Below are 19682 nucleotides of genomic sequence, written 5' to 3' on the forward strand. Positions count from 1 at the left end.
TACAGTATTATACAGAACCATGAGTGCATGGGACTCCCTTCCATCTTATATACAGTATTATACAGAACCATGAGTTTACAGAACTCCCTTCCATCTTATATACAGTATTATAGAGAACCATGAGTTTACGGAACTCCCTTCCATCTTATATACAGTATTATACAGAACCATGAGTTTACAGAACTCCCTTCCATCTTATATACAGTATTATAGAGAACCATGAGTGCATGGGACTCCCTTCCATCTTATATACAGTATTATAGAGAACCATGAGTTTACGGAACTCCCTTCCATCTTATATACAGTATTATACAGAACCATGAGTTTACAGACTCCCTTCCATCTTATATACAGTATTATAGAGAACCATGAGTGCATGGGACTCCCTTCCATCTTATATACAGTATTATAGAGAACCATGAGTGCATGGGACTCCCTTCCATCTTATATACAGTATTATACAGAACCATGAGTGCATGGGACTCCCTTCCATCTTATATACAGTATTATACAGAACCATGAGTTTACAGAACTCCCTTCCATCTTATATACAGTATTATACAGAACCATGAGTGCATGGGACTCCCTTCCATCTTATATACAGTATTATACAGAACCATGAGTTTACGGAACTCCCTTCCATCTTATATACAGTATTATACAGAACCATGAGTTTACAGAACTCCCTTCCATCTTATATACAGTATTATACAGAACCATGAGTTTACGGAACTCCCTTCCATCTTATATACAGTATTATACAGAACCATGAGTGCATGGGACTCTTCCATCTTATATACAGTATTATACAGAACCATGAGTTTACGGAACTCCCTTACATCTTATATACAGTATTATACAGAACCATGAGTGCCTGGGACTCCCTTCCATCTTATATACAGTATTATACAGAACCATGAGTTTACGGAACTCCATTCCATCTTATATACAGTATTATACAGAACCATGAGTTTACGGAACTCCCTTCCATCTTATATACAGTATTATACAGAACCATGAGTTTACGGAACTCCCTTCCATCTTATATACAGTATTATACAGAACCATGAGTTTACGGAACTCCCTTCCATCTTATATACAGTATTATACAGAACCATGAGTTTACAGAACTCCCTTCCATCTTATATACAGTATTATACAGAACCATGTGTTTACGGAACTCCCTTCCATCTTATATACAGTATTATACAGAACCATGAGTTTACAGAACTCCCTTCCATCTTATATACAATATTATACAGAACCATGAGTGCATGGGACTCCCTTCCATCTTATATACAGTATTATACAGAACCATGAGTTTACGGAACTCCCTTCCATCTTATATACAGTATTATACAGAACCATGAGTTTACGGAACTCCCTTCCATCTTATATACAGTATTATACAGAACCATGAGTTTACGGAACTCCTTTCCATCTTATATACAGTATTATACAGAACCATGAGTGCATGGGACTCCCTTCCATCTTATATACAGTATTATACAGAACCATGAGTTTACGGAACTCCCTTCCATCTTATATACAGTATTATACAGAACCATGAGTTTACGGAACTCCCTTCCATCTTATATACAGTATTATACAGAACCATGAGTGCATGGGACTCTCTTCCATCTTATATACAGTATTATACAGAACCATGAGTTTACGGAACTCCCTTCCATCTTATATACAGTATTATACAGAACCATGAGTTTACGGAACTCCCTTCCATCTTATATACAGTATTATACAGAACCATGAGTGCATGGGACTCCCTTCCATCTTATATACAGTATTATACAGAACCATGAGTTTACGGAACTCCCTTCCATCTTATATACAGTATTATACAGAACCATGAGTTTACGGAACTCCCTTCCATCTTATATACAGTATTATACAGAACCATGAGTGCATGGGACTCCCTTCCATCTTATATACAGTATTATACAGAACCATGAGTTTACGGAACTCCCTTCCATCTTATATACAGTATTATACAGAACCATGAGTTTACGGAACTCCCTTCCATCTTAAATACAGTATTATACAGAACCATGTGTTTACGGAACTCCCTTCCATCTTATATACAGTATTATACAGAACCATGAGTTTACGGAACTCCCTTCCATCTTATATACAGTATTATACAGAACCATGAGTTTACGGAACTCCCTTCCATCTTATATACAGTATTATACAGAACCATGAGTTTACAGAACTCCCTTCCATCTTATATACAGTATTATACAGAACCATGAGTTTACGGAACTCCCTTCCATCTTATATACAGTATTATACAGAACCATGAGTTTACGGAACTCCCTTCCATCTTATATACAGTATTATACAGAACCATGAGTTTACAGAACTCCCTTCCATCTTATATACAGTATTATACAGAACCATGAGTGCATGGGACTCCCTTCCATCTTATATACAGTATTATACAGAACCATGAGTTTACGGAACTCCCTTCCATCTTATATACAGTATTATACAGAACCATGAGTTTACAGAACTCCCTTCCATCTTATATACAGTATTATAGAGAACCATGAGTTTACGGAACTCCCTTCCATCTTATATACAGTATTATACAGAACCATGAGTTTACAGAACTCCCTTCCATCTTATATACAGTATTATAGAGAACCATGAGTGCATGGGACTCCCTTCCATCTTATATACAGTATTATAGAGAACCATGAGTTTACGGAACTCCCTTCCATCTTATATACAGTATTATACAGAACCATGAGTTTACAGAACTCCCTTCCATCTTATATACAGTATTATAGAGAACCATGAGTGCATGGGACTCCCTTCCATCTTATATACAGTATTATAGAGAACCATGAGTGCATGGGACTCCCTTCCATCTTATATACAGTATTATACAGAACCATGAGTGCATGGGACTCCCTTCCATCTTATATACAGTATTATACAGAACCATGAGTTTACAGAACTCCCTTCCATCTTATATACAGTATTATACAGAACCATGAGTTTACAGAACTCCCTTCCATCTTATATACAGTATTATACAGAACCATGAGTGCATGGGACTCCCTTCCATCTTATATACAGTATTATACAGAACCATGAGTTTACAGAACTCCCTTCCATCTTATATACAGTATTATACAGAACCATGAGTTTACAGAACTCCCTTCCATCTTATATACAGTATTATACAGAACCATGAGTGCATGGGACTCCCTTCCATCTTATATACAGTATTATACAGAACCATGAGTTTACAGAACTCCATTCCATCTTATATACAGTATTATACAGAACCATGAGTTTACAGAACTCCCTTCCATCTTATATACAGTATTATACAGAACCATGAGTTTACGGAACTTCCTTCCATCTTATATACAGTATTATACAGAACCATGAGTTTACGGAACTCCCTTCCATCTTATATATAGTATTATACAGAACCATGAGTGCCTGGGACTCCCTTCCTTCTTATATACAGTATTATACAGAACCATGAGTGCATGGGACTCCCTTCCATCTTATATACAGTATTATACAGAACCATGAGTGCATGGGACTCCCTTCCATCTTATATACAGTATTATACAGAACCATGAGTGCATGGGACTCCCTTCCATCTTATATACAGTATTATACAGAACCATGAGTTTACGGAACTCCCTTCCATCTTATATACAGTATTATACAGAACCATGAGTTTACGGAACTCCCTTCCATCTTATATACAGTATTATACAGAACCATGAGTGCATGGGACTCCCTTCCATCTTATATACAGTATTATACAGAACCATGAGTGCATGGGACTCCCTTCCATCTTATATACAGTATTATACAGAACCATGAGTGCATGGGACTCCCTTCCATCTTATATACAGTATTATACAGAACCATGAGTTTACGGAACTCCCTTCCATCTTATATACAGTATTATACAGAACCATGAGTTTACGGAACTCCCTTCCATCTTATATACAGTATTATACAGAACCATGAGTTTACGGAACTCCCTTCCATCTTATATACAGTATTATACAGAACCATGAGTTTACAGAACTCCCTTCCATCTTATATACAGTATTATACAGAACCATGAGTTTACAGAACTCCCTTCCATCTTATATACAGTATTATACAGAACCATGAGTGCATGGGACTCCCTTCCATCTTATATACAGTATTATACAGAACCATGAGTTTACGGAACTCCCTTCCATCTTATATACAGTATTATACAGAACCATGAGTTTACGGAACTCCCTTCCATCTTATATACAGTATTATACAGAACCATGAGTTTACGGAACTCCCTTCCATCTTATATACAGTATTATACAGAACCATGAGTGCATGGGACTCCCTTCCATCTTATATACAGTATTATACAGAACCATGAGTTTACGGAACTCCCTTCCATCTTATATACAGTATTATACAGAACCATGAGTTTACGGAACTCCCTTCCATCTTATATACAGTATTATACAGAACCATGAGTGCATGGGACTCTCTTCCATCTTATATACAGTATTATACAGAACCATGAGTTTACGGAACTCCCTTCCATCTTATATACAGTATTATACAGAACCATGAGTTTACGGAACTCCCTTCCATCTTATATACAGTATTATACAGAACCATGAGTGCATGGGACTCCCTTCCATCTTATATACAGTATTATACAGAACCATGAGTTTACGGAACTCCCTTCCATCTTATATACAGTATTATACAGAACCATGAGTTTACGGAACTCCCTTCCATCTTAAATACAGTATTATACAGAACCATGAGTTTACGGAACTCCCTTCCATCTTATATACAGTATTATACAGAACCATGAGTTTACGGAACTCCCTTCCATCTTATATACAGTATTATACAGAACCATGAGTTTACGGAACTCCCTTCCATCTTATATACAGTATTATACAGAACCATGAGTTTACAGAACTCCCTTCCATCTTATATACAGTATTATACAGAACCATGAGTGCATGGGACTCCCTTCCATCTTATATACAGTATTATACAGAACCATGAGTTTACAGAACTCCCTTCCATCTTATATACAGTATTATAGAGAACCATGAGTTTACGGAACTCCCTTCCATCTTATATACAGTATTATACAGAACCATGAGTTTACAGAACTCCCTTCCATCTTATATACAGTATTATAGAGAACCATGAGTGCATGGGACTCCCTTCCATCTTATATACAGTATTATAGAGAACCATGAGTTTACGGAACTCCCTTCCATCTTATATACAGTATTATACAGAACCATGAGTTTACAGACTCCCTTCCATCTTATATACAGTATTATAGAGAACCATGAGTGCATGGGACTCCCTTCCATCTTATATACAGTATTATAGAGAACCATGAGTGCATGGGACTCCCTTCCATCTTATATACAGTATTATACAGAACCATGAGTGCATGGGACTCCCTTCCATCTTATATACAGTATTATACAGAACCATGAGTTTACAGAACTCCCTTCCATCTTATATACAGTATTATACAGAACCATGAGTGCATGGGACTCCCTTCCATCTTATATACAGTATTATACAGAACCATGAGTTTACGGAACTCCCTTCCATCTTATATACAGTATTATACAGAACCATGAGTTTACAGAACTCCCTTCCATCTTATATACAGTATTATACAGAACCATGAGTTTACGGAACTCCCTTCCATCTTATATACAGTATTATACAGAACCATGAGTGCATGGGACTCTCTTCCATCTTATATACAGTATTATACAGAACCATGAGTTTACGGAACTCCCTTACATCTTATATACAGTATTATACAGAACCATGAGTGCCTGGGACTCCCTTCCATCTTATATACAGTATTATACAGAACCATGAGTTTACGGAACTCCATTCCATCTTATATACAGTATTATACAGAACCATGAGTTTACGGAACTCCCTTCCATCTTATATACAGTATTATACAGAACCATGAGTTTACGGAACTCCCTTCCATCTTATATACAGTATTATACAGAACCATGAGTTTACGGAACTCCCTTCCATCTTATATACAGTATTATACAGAACCATGAGTTTACAGAACTCCCTTCCATCTTATATACAGTATTATACAGAACCATGTGTTTACGGAACTCCCTTCCATCTTATATACAGTATTATACAGAACCATGAGTTTACAGAACTCCCTTCCATCTTATATACAATATTATACAGAACCATGAGTGCATGGGACTCCCTTCCATCTTATATACAGTATTATACAGAACCATGAGTTTACGGAACTCCCTTCCATCTTATATACAGTATTATACAGAACCATGAGTTTACGGAACTCCCTTCCATCTTATATACAGTATTATACAGAACCATGAGTTTACGGAACTCCTTTCCATCTTATATACAGTATTATACAGAACCATGAGTGCATGGGACTCCCTTCCATCTTATATACAGTATTATACAGAACCATGAGTTTACGGAACTCCCTTCCATCTTATATACAGTATTATACAGAACCATGAGTTTACGGAACTCCCTTCCATCTTATATACAGTATTATACAGAACCATGAGTGCATGGGACTCTCTTCCATCTTATATACAGTATTATACAGAACCATGAGTTTACGGAACTCCCTTCCATCTTATATACAGTATTATACAGAACCATGAGTTTACGGAACTCCCTTCCATCTTATATACAGTATTATACAGAACCATGAGTGCATGGGACTCCCTTCCATCTTATATACAGTATTATACAGAACCATGAGTTTACGGAACTCCCTTCCATCTTATATACAGTATTATACAGAACCATGAGTTTACGGAACTCCCTTCCATCTTATATACAGTATTATACAGAACCATGAGTGCATGGGACTCCCTTCCATCTTATATACAGTATTATACAGAACCATGAGTTTACGGAACTCCCTTCCATCTTATATACAGTATTATACAGAACCATGAGTTTACGGAACTCCCTTCCATCTTAAATACAGTATTATACAGAACCATGTGTTTACGGAACTCCCTTCCATCTTATATACAGTATTATACAGAACCATGAGTTTACGGAACTCCCTTCCATCTTATATACAGTATTATACAGAACCATGAGTTTACGGAACTCCCTTCCATCTTATATACAGTATTATACAGAACCATGAGTGCCTGGGACTCCCTTCCATCTTATATACAGTATTATACAGAACCATGAGTTTACGGAACTCCATTCCATCTTATATACAGTATTATACAGAACCATGAGTTTACGGAACTCCCTTCCATCTTATATACAGTATTATACAGAACCATGAGTTTACGGAACTCCCTTCCATCTTATATACAGTATTATACAGAACCATGAGTTTACGGAACTCCCTTCCATCTTATATACAGTATTATACAGAACCATGAGTTTACAGAACTCCCTTCCATCTTATATACAGTATTATACAGAACCATGTGTTTACGGAACTCCCTTCCATCTTATATACAGTATTATACAGAACCATGAGTTTACAGAACTCCCTTCCATCTTATATACAATATTATACAGAACCATGAGTGCATGGGACTCCCTTCCATCTTATATACAGTATTATACAGAACCATGAGTTTACGGAACTCCCTTCCATCTTATATACAGTATTATACAGAACCATGAGTTTACGGAACTCCCTTCCATCTTATATACAGTATTATACAGAACCATGAGTTTACGGAACTCCTTTCCATCTTATATACAGTATTATACAGAACCATGAGTGCATGGGACTCCCTTCCATCTTATATACAGTATTATACAGAACCATGAGTTTACGGAACTCCCTTCCATCTTATATACAGTATTATACAGAACCATGAGTTTACGGAACTCCCTTCCATCTTATATACAGTATTATACAGAACCATGAGTGCATGGGACTCTCTTCCATCTTATATACAGTATTATACAGAACCATGAGTTTACGGAACTCCCTTCCATCTTATATACAGTATTATACAGAACCATGAGTTTACGGAACTCCCTTCCATCTTATATACAGTATTATACAGAACCATGAGTGCATGGGACTCCCTTCCATCTTATATACAGTATTATACAGAACCATGAGTTTACGGAACTCCCTTCCATCTTATATACAGTATTATACAGAACCATGAGTTTACGGAACTCCCTTCCATCTTATATACAGTATTATACAGAACCATGAGTGCATGGGACTCCCTTCCATCTTATATACAGTATTATACAGAACCATGAGTTTACGGAACTCCCTTCCATCTTATATACAGTATTATACAGAACCATGAGTTTACGGAACTCCCTTCCATCTTAAATACAGTATTATACAGAACCATGTGTTTACGGAACTCCCTTCCATCTTATATACAGTATTATACAGAACCATGAGTTTACGGAACTCCCTTCCATCTTATATACAGTATTATACAGAACCATGAGTTTACGGAACTCCCTTCCATCTTATATACAGTATTATACAGAACCATGAGTTTACAGAACTCCCTTCCATCTTATATACAGTATTATACAGAACCATGAGTTTACGGAACTCCCTTCCATCTTATATACAGTATTATACAGAACCATGAGTTTACGGAACTCCCTTCCATCTTATATACAGTATTATACAGAACCATGAGTTTACAGAACTCCCTTCCATCTTATATACAGTATTATACAGAACCATGAGTGCATGGGACTCCCTTCCATCTTATATACAGTATTATACAGAACCATGAGTTTACGGAACTCCCTTCCATCTTATATACAGTATTATACAGAACCATGAGTTTACAGAACTCCCTTCCATCTTATATACAGTATTATAGAGAACCATGAGTTTACGGAACTCCCTTCCATCTTATATACAGTATTATACAGAACCATGAGTTTACAGAACTCCCTTCCATCTTATATACAGTATTATAGAGAACCATGAGTGCATGGGACTCCCTTCCATCTTATATACAGTATTATAGAGAACCATGAGTTTACGGAACTCCCTTCCATCTTATATACAGTATTATACAGAACCATGAGTTTACAGAACTCCCTTCCATCTTATATACTGTATTATAGAGAACCATGAGTGCATGGGACTCCCTTCCATCTTATATACAGTATTATAGAGAACCATGAGTGCATGGGACTCCCTTCCATCTTATATACAGTATTATACAGAACCATGAGTGCATGGGACTCCCTTCCATCTTATATACAGTATTATACAGAACCATGAGTTTACAGAACTCCCTTCCATCTTATATACAGTATTATACAGAACCATGAGTTTACAGAACTCCCTTCCATCTTATATACAGTATTATACAGAACCATGAGTGCATGGGACTCCCTTCCATCTTATATACAGTATTATACAGAACCATGAGTTTACAGAACTCCCTTCCATCTTATATACAGTATTATACAGAACCATGAGTTTACAGAACTCCCTTCCATCTTATATACAGTATTATACAGAACCATGAGTGCATGGGACTCCCTTCCATCTTATATACAGTATTATACAGAACCATGAGTTTACAGAACTCCATTCCATCTTATATACAGTATTATACAGAACCATGAGTTTACAGAACTCCCTTCCATCTTATATACAGTATTATACAGAACCATGAGTTTACGGAACTTCCTTCCATCTTATATACAGTATTATACAGAACCATGAGTTTACGGAACTCCCTTCCATCTTATATACAGTATTATACAGAACCATGAGTGCCTGGGACTCCCTTCCTTCTTATATACAGTATTATACAGAACCATGAGTGCATGGGACTCCCTTCCATCTTATATACAGTATTATACAGAACCATGAGTGCATGGGACTCCCTTCCATCTTATATACAGTATTATACAGAACCATGAGTGCATGGGACTCCCTTCCATCTTATATACAGTATTATACAGAACCATGAGTTTACGGAACTCCCTTCCATCTTATATACAGTATTATACAGAACCATGAGTTTACGGAACTCCCTTCCATCTTATATACAGTATTATACAGAACCATGAGTGCATGGGACTCCCTTCCATCTTATATACAGTATTATACAGAACCATGAGTGCATGGGACTCCCTTCCATCTTATATACAGTATTATACAGAACCATGAGTGCATGGGACTCCCTTCCATCTTATATACAGTATTATACAGAACCATGAGTTTACGGAACTCCCTTCCATCTTATATACAGTATTATACAGAACCATGAGTTTACGGAACTCCCTTCCATCTTATATACAGTATTATACAGAACCATGAGTTTACGGAACTCCCTTCCATCTTATATACAGTATTATACAGAACCATGAGTTTACAGAACTCCCTTCCATCTTATATACAGTATTATACAGAACCATGAGTTTACAGAACTCCCTTCCATCTTATATACAGTATTATACAGAACCATGAGTGCATGGGACTCCCTTCCATCTTATATACAGTATTATACAGAACCATGAGTTTACGGAACTCCCTTCCATCTTATATACAGTATTATACAGAACCATGAGTTTACGGAACTCCCTTCCATCTTATATACAGTATTATACAGAACCATGAGTTTACGGAACTCCCTTCCATCTTATATACAGTATTATACAGAACCATGAGTGCATGGGACTCCCTTCCATCTTATATACAGTATTATACAGAACCATGAGTTTACGGAACTCCCTTCCATCTTATATACAGTATTATACAGAACCATGAGTTTACGGAACTCCCTTCCATCTTATATACAGTATTATACAGAACCATGAGTGCATGGGACTCTCTTCCATCTTATATACAGTATTATACAGAACCATGAGTTTACGGAACTCCCTTCCATCTTATATACAGTATTATACAGAACCATGAGTTTACGGAACTCCCTTCCATCTTATATACAGTATTATACAGAACCATGAGTGCATGGGACTCCCTTCCATCTTATATACAGTATTATACAGAACCATGAGTTTACGGAACTCCCTTCCATCTTATATACAGTATTATACAGAACCATGAGTTTACGGAACTCCCTTCCATCTTAAATACAGTATTATACAGAACCATGAGTTTACGGAACTCCCTTCCATCTTATATACAGTATTATACAGAACCATGAGTTTACGGAACTCCCTTCCATCTTATATACAGTATTATACAGAACCATGAGTTTACGGAACTCCCTTCCATCTTATATACAGTATTATACAGAACCATGAGTTTACAGAACTCCCTTCCATCTTATATACAGTATTATACAGAACCATGAGTGCATGGGACTCCCTTCCATCTTATATACAGTATTATACAGAACCATGAGTTTACAGAACTCCCTTCCATCTTATATACAGTATTATAGAGAACCATGAGTTTACGGAACTCCCTTCCATCTTATATACAGTATTATACAGAACCATGAGTTTACAGAACTCCCTTCCATCTTATATACAGTATTATAGAGAACCATGAGTGCATGGGACTCCCTTCCATCTTATATACAGTATTATAGAGAACCATGAGTTTACGGAACTCCCTTCCATCTTATATACAGTATTATACAGAACCATGAGTTTACAGACTCCCTTCCATCTTATATACAGTATTATAGAGAACCATGAGTGCATGGGACTCCCTTCCATCTTATATACAGTATTATAGAGAACCATGAGTGCATGGGACTCCCTTCCATCTTATATACAGTATTATACAGAACCATGAGTGCATGGGACTCCCTTCCATCTTATATACAGTATTATACAGAACCATGAGTTTACAGAACTCCCTTCCATCTTATATACAGTATTATACAGAACCATGAGTGCATGGGACTCCCTTCCATCTTATATACAGTATTATACAGAACCATGAGTTTACGGAACTCCCTTCCATCTTATATACAGTATTATACAGAACCATGAGTTTACAGAACTCCCTTCCATCTTATATACAGTATTATACAGAACCATGAGTTTACGGAACTCCCTTCCATCTTATATACAGTATTATACAGAACCATGAGTGCATGGGACTCTCTTCCATCTTATATACAGTATTATACAGAACCATGAGTTTACGGAACTCCCTTACATCTTATATACAGTATTATACAGAACCATGAGTGCCTGGGACTCCCTTCCATCTTATATACAGTATTATACAGAACCATGAGTTTACGGAACTCCATTCCATCTTATATACAGTATTATACAGAACCATGAGTTTACGGAACTCCCTTCCATCTTATATACAGTATTATACAGAACCATGAGTTTACGGAACTCCCTTCCATCTTATATACAGTATTATACAGAACCATGAGTTTACGGAACTCCCTTCCATCTTATATACAGTATTATACAGAACCATGAGTTTACAGAACTCCCTTCCATCTTATATACAGTATTATACAGAACCATGTGTTTACGGAACTCCCTTCCATCTTATATACAGTATTATACAGAACCATGAGTTTACAGAACTCCCTTCCATCTTATATACAATATTATACAGAACCATGAGTGCATGGGACTCCCTTCCATCTTATATACAGTATTATACAGAACCATGAGTTTACGGAACTCCCTTCCATCTTATATACAGTATTATACAGAACCATGAGTTTACGGAACTCCCTTCCATCTTATATACAGTATTATACAGAACCATGAGTTTACGGAACTCCTTTCCATCTTATATACAGTATTATACAGAACCATGAGTGCATGGGACTCCCTTCCATCTTATATACAGTATTATACAGAACCATGAGTTTACGGAACTCCCTTCCATCTTATATACAGTATTATACAGAACCATGAGTTTACGGAACTCCCTTCCATCTTATATACAGTATTATACAGAACCATGAGTGCATGGGACTCTCTTCCATCTTATATACAGTATTATACAGAACCATGAGTTTACGGAACTCCCTTCCATCTTATATACAGTATTATACAGAACCATGAGTTTACGGAACTCCCTTCCATCTTATATACAGTATTATACAGAACCATGAGTGCATGGGACTCCCTTCCATCTTATATACAGTATTATACAGAACCATGAGTTTACGGAACTCCCTTCCATCTTATATACAGTATTATACAGAACCATGAGTTTACGGAACTCCCTTCCATCTTATATACAGTATTATACAGAACCATGAGTGCATGGGACTCCCTTCCATCTTATATACAGTATTATACAGAACCATGAGTTTACGGAACTCCCTTCCATCTTATATACAGTATTATACAGAACCATGAGTTTACGGAACTCCCTTCCATCTTAAATACAGTATTATACAGAACCATGTGTTTACGGAACTCCCTTCCATCTTATATACAGTATTATACAGAACCATGAGTTTACGGAACTCCCTTCCATCTTATATACAGTATTATACAGAACCATGAGTTTACGGAACTCCCTTCCATCTTATATACAGTATTATACAGAACCATGAGTTTACAGAACTCCCTTCCATCTTATATACAGTATTATACAGAACCATGAGTGCATGGGACTCCCTTCCATCTTATATACAGTATTATACAGAACCATGAGTTTACAGAACTCCCTTCCATCTTATATACAGTATTATACAGAACCATGAGTTTACGGAACTCCCTTCCATCTTATATACAGTATTATACAGAACCATGAGTTTACAGAACTCCCTTCCATCTTATATACAGTATTATACAGAACCATGAGTGCATGGGACTCCCTTCCATCTTATATACAGTATTATACAGAACCATGAGTTTACGGAACTCCCTTCCATCTTATATACAGTATTATACAGAACCATGAGTTTACAGAACTCCCTTCCATCTTATATACAGTATTATAGAGAACCATGAGTTTACGGAACTCCCTTCCATCTTATATACAGTATTATACAGAACCATGAGTTTACAGAACTCCCTTCCATCTTATATACAGTATTATAGAGAACCATGAGTGCATGGGACTCCCTTCCATCTTATATACAGTATTATAGAGAACCATGAGTTTACGGAACTCCCTTCCATCTTATATACAGTATTATACAGAACCATGAGTTTACAGAACTCCCTTCCATCTTATATACAGTATTATAGAGAACCATGAGTGCATGGGACTCCCTTCCATCTTATATACAGTATTATAGAGAACCATGAGTGCATGGGACTCCCTTCCATCTTATATACAGTATTATACAGAACCATGAGTGCATGGGACTCCCTTCCATCTTATATACAGTATTATACAGAACCATGAGTTTACAGAACTCCCTTCCATCTTATATACAGTATTATACAGAACCATGAGTTTACAGAACTCCCTTCCATCTTATATACAGTATTATACAGAACCATGAGTGCATGGGACTCCCTTCCATCTTATATACAGTATTATACAGAACCATGAGTTTACAGAACTCCCTTCCATCTTATATACAGTATTATACAGAACCATGAGTTTACAGAACTCCCTTCCATCTTATATACAGTATTATACAGAACCATGAGTTTACGGAACTTCCTTCCATCTTATATACAGTATTATACAGAACCATGAGTTTACGGAACTCCCTTCCATCTTATATACAGTATTATACAGAACCATGAGTGCCTGGGACTCCCTTCCTTCTTATATACAGTATTATACAGAACCATGAGTGCATGGGACTCCCTTCCATCTTATATACAGTATTATACAGAACCATGAGTGCATGGGACTCCCTTCCATCTTATATACAGTATTATACAGAACCATGAGTGCATGGGACTCCCTTCCATCTTATATACAGTATTATACAGAACCATGAGTTTACGGAACTCCCTTCCATCTTATATACAGTATTATACAGAACCATGAGTTTACGGAACTCCCTTCCATCTTATATACAGTATTATACAGAACCATGAGTGCATGGGACTCCCTTCCATCTTATATACAGTATTATACAGAACCATGAGTGCATGGGACTCCCTTCCATCTTATATACAGTATTATACAGAACCATGAGTGCATGGGACTCCCTTCCATCTTATATACAGTATTATACAGAACCATGAGTTTACGGAACTCCCTTCCATCTTATATACAGTATTATACAGAACCATGAGTTTACGGAACTCCCTTCCATCTTATATACAGTATTATACAGAACCATGAGTTTACGGAACTCCCTTCCATCTTATATAGCGCAAGTGAACAGAAAACCTAGTTGTTTTTTTTAACTAATAAAGCAACAGATTCCAGTAAGACTCTCTGTCTCCATTGGCTCCGGCTAAAGGGGATTCTAATAAAATCAAATCCTTCCCTCTATCTCTCTTTGTCTCCCTCAGGCCCGTCTCAGTGCGTAACTGTTCGTCGGAGCTGTGTGACGTGCACTGGCGCGTGGGGCCGTGGCGAGCGTGCACGGCAGCCTGTGGCAGCGGGTTTCAGTCTCGCAGGGTGGACTGTGCCCACCTCAGGAGTGGCAGAACCCTGGCAGACCAACACTGCACCTGGCACAGACGCCCAGCCACCTGGCAGCACTGTAACGCCACCACCTGTGGAAGTGAGTGTGTAGTGTTTTTACCACGTTACCATATTACCCTCACTGCCTTTCCTCTGACTTCTGAAGCTGGGGAATATGTCATTGGAGTGGCTTGGCATAAGTTTGACTCAAAAAACACCTATTACAAAAACGATGACTTTGCACAAGTAAAATCACACAAACCCTCTTTTTAAACTGCTAAACGGCTTTTTAACAGTCCAGACCCAAATCTATATGGACAGTTACACTGATGTTGAATTTTAGCCTGAATTTGACGTTAAGCCATACTCCTTAGCTTTCTGCTACTTTTTAATGGAAATGTGGCATGCGTTCCAAGTGGCATTCTATTCCTGTATTACTGTTTACCAGAGTCCTATAAGAGCCCTGGTCAAAGTAGTGCACTATAAAGGAAATAGGGTGCCATTTGGGACATGTTCTTCTGTGGAGAGAATGGATGTTATTTTATGCCAAAATGTCGAGTTTCAGCATTTAACACAATGTATGTTGTCTCTGTGTCTCTGTGTAGGTGAATGTAAAGACACCACCCACTACTGTGCCGTGGTGAAGAGGTTAAAGCTTTGCCCCATCGACATGTACAAGCAGAGGTGTTGTGAGTCCTGTTTACAGGAGGATGGCTCCACCTAGTGTTCTAGGAGGAAGTTGCCCCTAGATGCTGGTCTTGGGTTAGTTTTTAATTTCCTCCACTAGTGGTTAAGGCTGGGAATGGGGAGGGGAAGCTGATCCTAGATCTGTACCTAGAGGAAACCCCTGAGCGTTGAGACAGAGTGTGGACAACATAACTCTTGGAAGCCATGGATGGATGGATGGAGGGAGGGAGGGAGGGAGGGAGGGATGGATGGATGGATAGAGGGATATATTGGGGAAGGGAGGGATGGATGGATGGATGGATAGAGGGATATATTGGGGAAGGGAGGGAGGTATAGATTGAGGAAGGGATAGATGTATGGAGGGATAGATTGAGGCAGGGATGGATGGATGGAGTGATGGATTGAGGGAGGGATGGATGGAGGCTTGGATTGAGGGAGGGAGGGATGAATGTATGGAGGGATAGATCAAGGCAGGGATGGATGGATAGAGGGATAGATTGAAGGAGGGATGGATGGAGGATTAGATTGAGGGAGGGAGGGAGGGAGGGATAGATGGGGGGAGGGATAGATTGAGGGGCGGCTGGGGGAGGGATAGATTGAGGGAGGGCTGGATAGAGGCTTGGATTGAGGGAGGGAGGGATGAATGTATGGAGGGATAGATCAAGGGAGGGATGGATGGAGGATTAGATTGAGGGAGGGAGGGAGGGAGGGAGGGATGGGGGGAGGGATAGATGGGGAGGGATAGATTGAGGGGCTGCTGGGGGAGGGATAGATTGAGGGAGGGCTGGATAGAGGCTTGGATTGAGGGAGGGAGGGATGGATGGATGGAGGGATAGATTGAAGGAAGGATGGAGGCTTGGATTGAGGGAGGGAGGGACCATGTAACATGGTAGACTGGTCATAGCCTGAGACTGTTTGGAGTCTGCTTTAAAGACACTACCACCACAACATTGAGGAAATCTTTCTCACTTTTTCATCACAACCTAAATGGATTTTCCTCCCAATAATGATGCCCCAATGGCTTGATTAGACTGAGAAAGATACCTAGGGGATTTTTGCCGGAGACACTTTGGTGGAGACAAGCGTGCACAGATATGGAGTGAAGGAATCTTTCAGGTGGCCCAACCAATGTAATTTGATGCAAGCCTCAAATCTGGACCTATGGCCTTAGAAATGTAACACTTTACCAATACTAGATATTTTTCCAATGACACATGTAACAAGTGAGTGCAAAGGTGTGTGTAAAGTGTGTGCTGTTAACCCATTCCTGAAGGAGAGAGCAGTCTTTAAATGGCCTTGTCATTGTTTTCCACGGTAATGTGCACTGAATGGACGGACAGAAAGAAAGAATACTCTAGCAACAAAACACCAATAGAAGCAGTGGTTTATGGGTGTCCTGTGTTTATTTTTTAATTTATAGCAAGTGCATGTATGAATGTATGAATATACTGTACACAGTGGTGGGGAAAGTACCGAATTGTCATACTTGAATAAAAGTAAAGATACCTTAATAGAAAATGACTCAAGTAAAAGGGAAAGTCATCCAGTAAAATACTACTTGAGTAAAAGTATAAAAGTATTTGGTTTTAAATGTACGTAGGTATCAAAAGTAAAAGTATAAATCATTTCAAGTTCCTTATATTAAGCAAACCAGACGACACCATTTTCTTATTTTTTTATTTAAAAACACACTCAGACATAATTTACAAACTACGCATTTGTGTTTAGTGAGTCTCCCAAACCAGAGACAGTAGGGATGACCAGGGATGTTGTCTTGATAAGTGCGTGTGTTGTAACATTTTCCTGTCCCGCTAAGCATTCAAAATGTAACAAGTACTTTTAGATGTCAAGGAAATGGTATGGAGTAAAAAGTACATTATTTTCTTTAGGAATGTTGTGAAGTACATGTAAAGTACAGATACACAGAAAAAAACGACTTAAGTAGTACTTCAAAGTATTTTTACTGAAGTACTTTACACCACTGACTGTACATGTACATACAGTATACAGTAGGAAGTGGATGTGTGATGCAGACTCCTATAAGACCATTAACATGTGTGAAGGCAAAGGGATGTCAGATTGTAGTGGAACGTCATTGACATAAGAAAACAACCATCCAAACCAAATCATTTGCATTAGAACCTACTAGACAGACAGTAGGAGGAAAAGCGGTTTCAACATGATTTATTGGATATTGCATATTTGCCATAACAGTTAACATTCAATGTGTACATACATTTGAAACATATTCATCAGAGTACAGTGCATACAGTAGTATGTATTATGTGAGATAATAATTGTCAGCAGAAATGATCACAGTGCATACAGTAGTATGTATTATGTGAGATAATAATTGTCAGCAGAAATGATCACAGTGCATACAGTAGTATGTATTATGTGAGATAATAATTGTCAGCAGAAATGATCACTGTTTGGAATAAATAGACCCTGCAGTGACCGAGAGAGGTGTGGGTTGTGTTCCCAATGGCACCCAATCATATTCCCTACATCAGGGGTCGGAAACAGGTGGACGGCGGGACAAAATCTATTCCCACTAATAACAAGAGAGACATGTGTGATTGTGTCTCAATGTAATCAAGGTATGAACTTATTGTTATTTTCCAATTCAATCTATTTTTCTGCTTGCTTGTGGTCCATTTGCATTGTACAAATTTCTATAATGATGTTCCGGGCCCCGCCCACCACCACTGCCCTACATACTGCAGTACTGGTCAAAAGTAGTGCACTATGTAGGGAATACGGTGGCATTTAGGATGGGCCCCGAGAGAAAACATGACTGTCATATTTCTCTGTTTGAATAATGGGGTCTGTTTCTTTTTAGTATTGTTTTGGTTATCCAACCAATGTGCTGCATTGTAAAATGTCTTGTAAATACTGTGTTTTAAGTGCAATATTGTACATTGAGAGTATGTAGATTTTTTGTGGGACTTTATTTTCTTACCTTATTTAGTTGTCTTAACGCCTGTTTAAAAAGACTGGATAGAAACCATACAGTATATTAATAAGCACTTGCTGTTGTTGGATCACAGGTGTTTAATACCTTTCCCTTCTGGTTTTATTCTCATGCATTTACCTACAATCACCAAGGATTTGTAGAGACATGTCATGTGTTTTGCAGATACATTATCAAGTGCCACTCACTCAAACAAATGCACACTGACAATAATCAATGCTACTGATATTTAGGACAACATATCGATTACGTTACCATAACATTGGGTGTTGACATGGATACAGTTTGTAGAATCCTAACTGGACTGAAGGAACATCATGAAGATGTTTATGGAACAAAACGTTGAAATGCTCTAGAAAGACAACATACTAAGATAATAAAGACAGTTTGATCACCTGATATTTTGTTTGGTAATACTCATTATAAACACACACAGAGGGAGACCATAAGACTCATGAAATCACA

General features: G+C 37.9%; 1 protein-coding gene across 2 annotated transcripts in view; it reads left to right on the top strand.

The window, feature by feature from the left end:
* Positions 1–16469, top strand: part of LOC110506865 (ADAMTS-like protein 3) — a 249991-nt gene extending 233522 nt beyond the window's left edge. For both annotated transcript variants that reach the window (XM_036981198.1, XM_036981199.1), the window contains exons 32-33: positions 15442–15656; positions 16162–16469. In XM_036981198.1, the coding sequence (XP_036837093.1) occupies positions 15442–15656; positions 16162–16280 (334 nt within the window). In that variant the 3' untranslated portion in view covers positions 16281–16469. The remainder of the gene's footprint in view (positions 1–15441; positions 15657–16161) is intronic.
* The last annotated feature ends 3213 nt before the right edge of the window (positions 16470–19682 follow it).

Source organism: Oncorhynchus mykiss, chromosome 6, assembly GCF_013265735.2.
Source record: "Oncorhynchus mykiss isolate Arlee chromosome 6, USDA_OmykA_1.1, whole genome shotgun sequence".
NCBI lineage: Eukaryota > Metazoa > Chordata > Actinopteri > Salmoniformes > Salmonidae > Oncorhynchus > Oncorhynchus mykiss.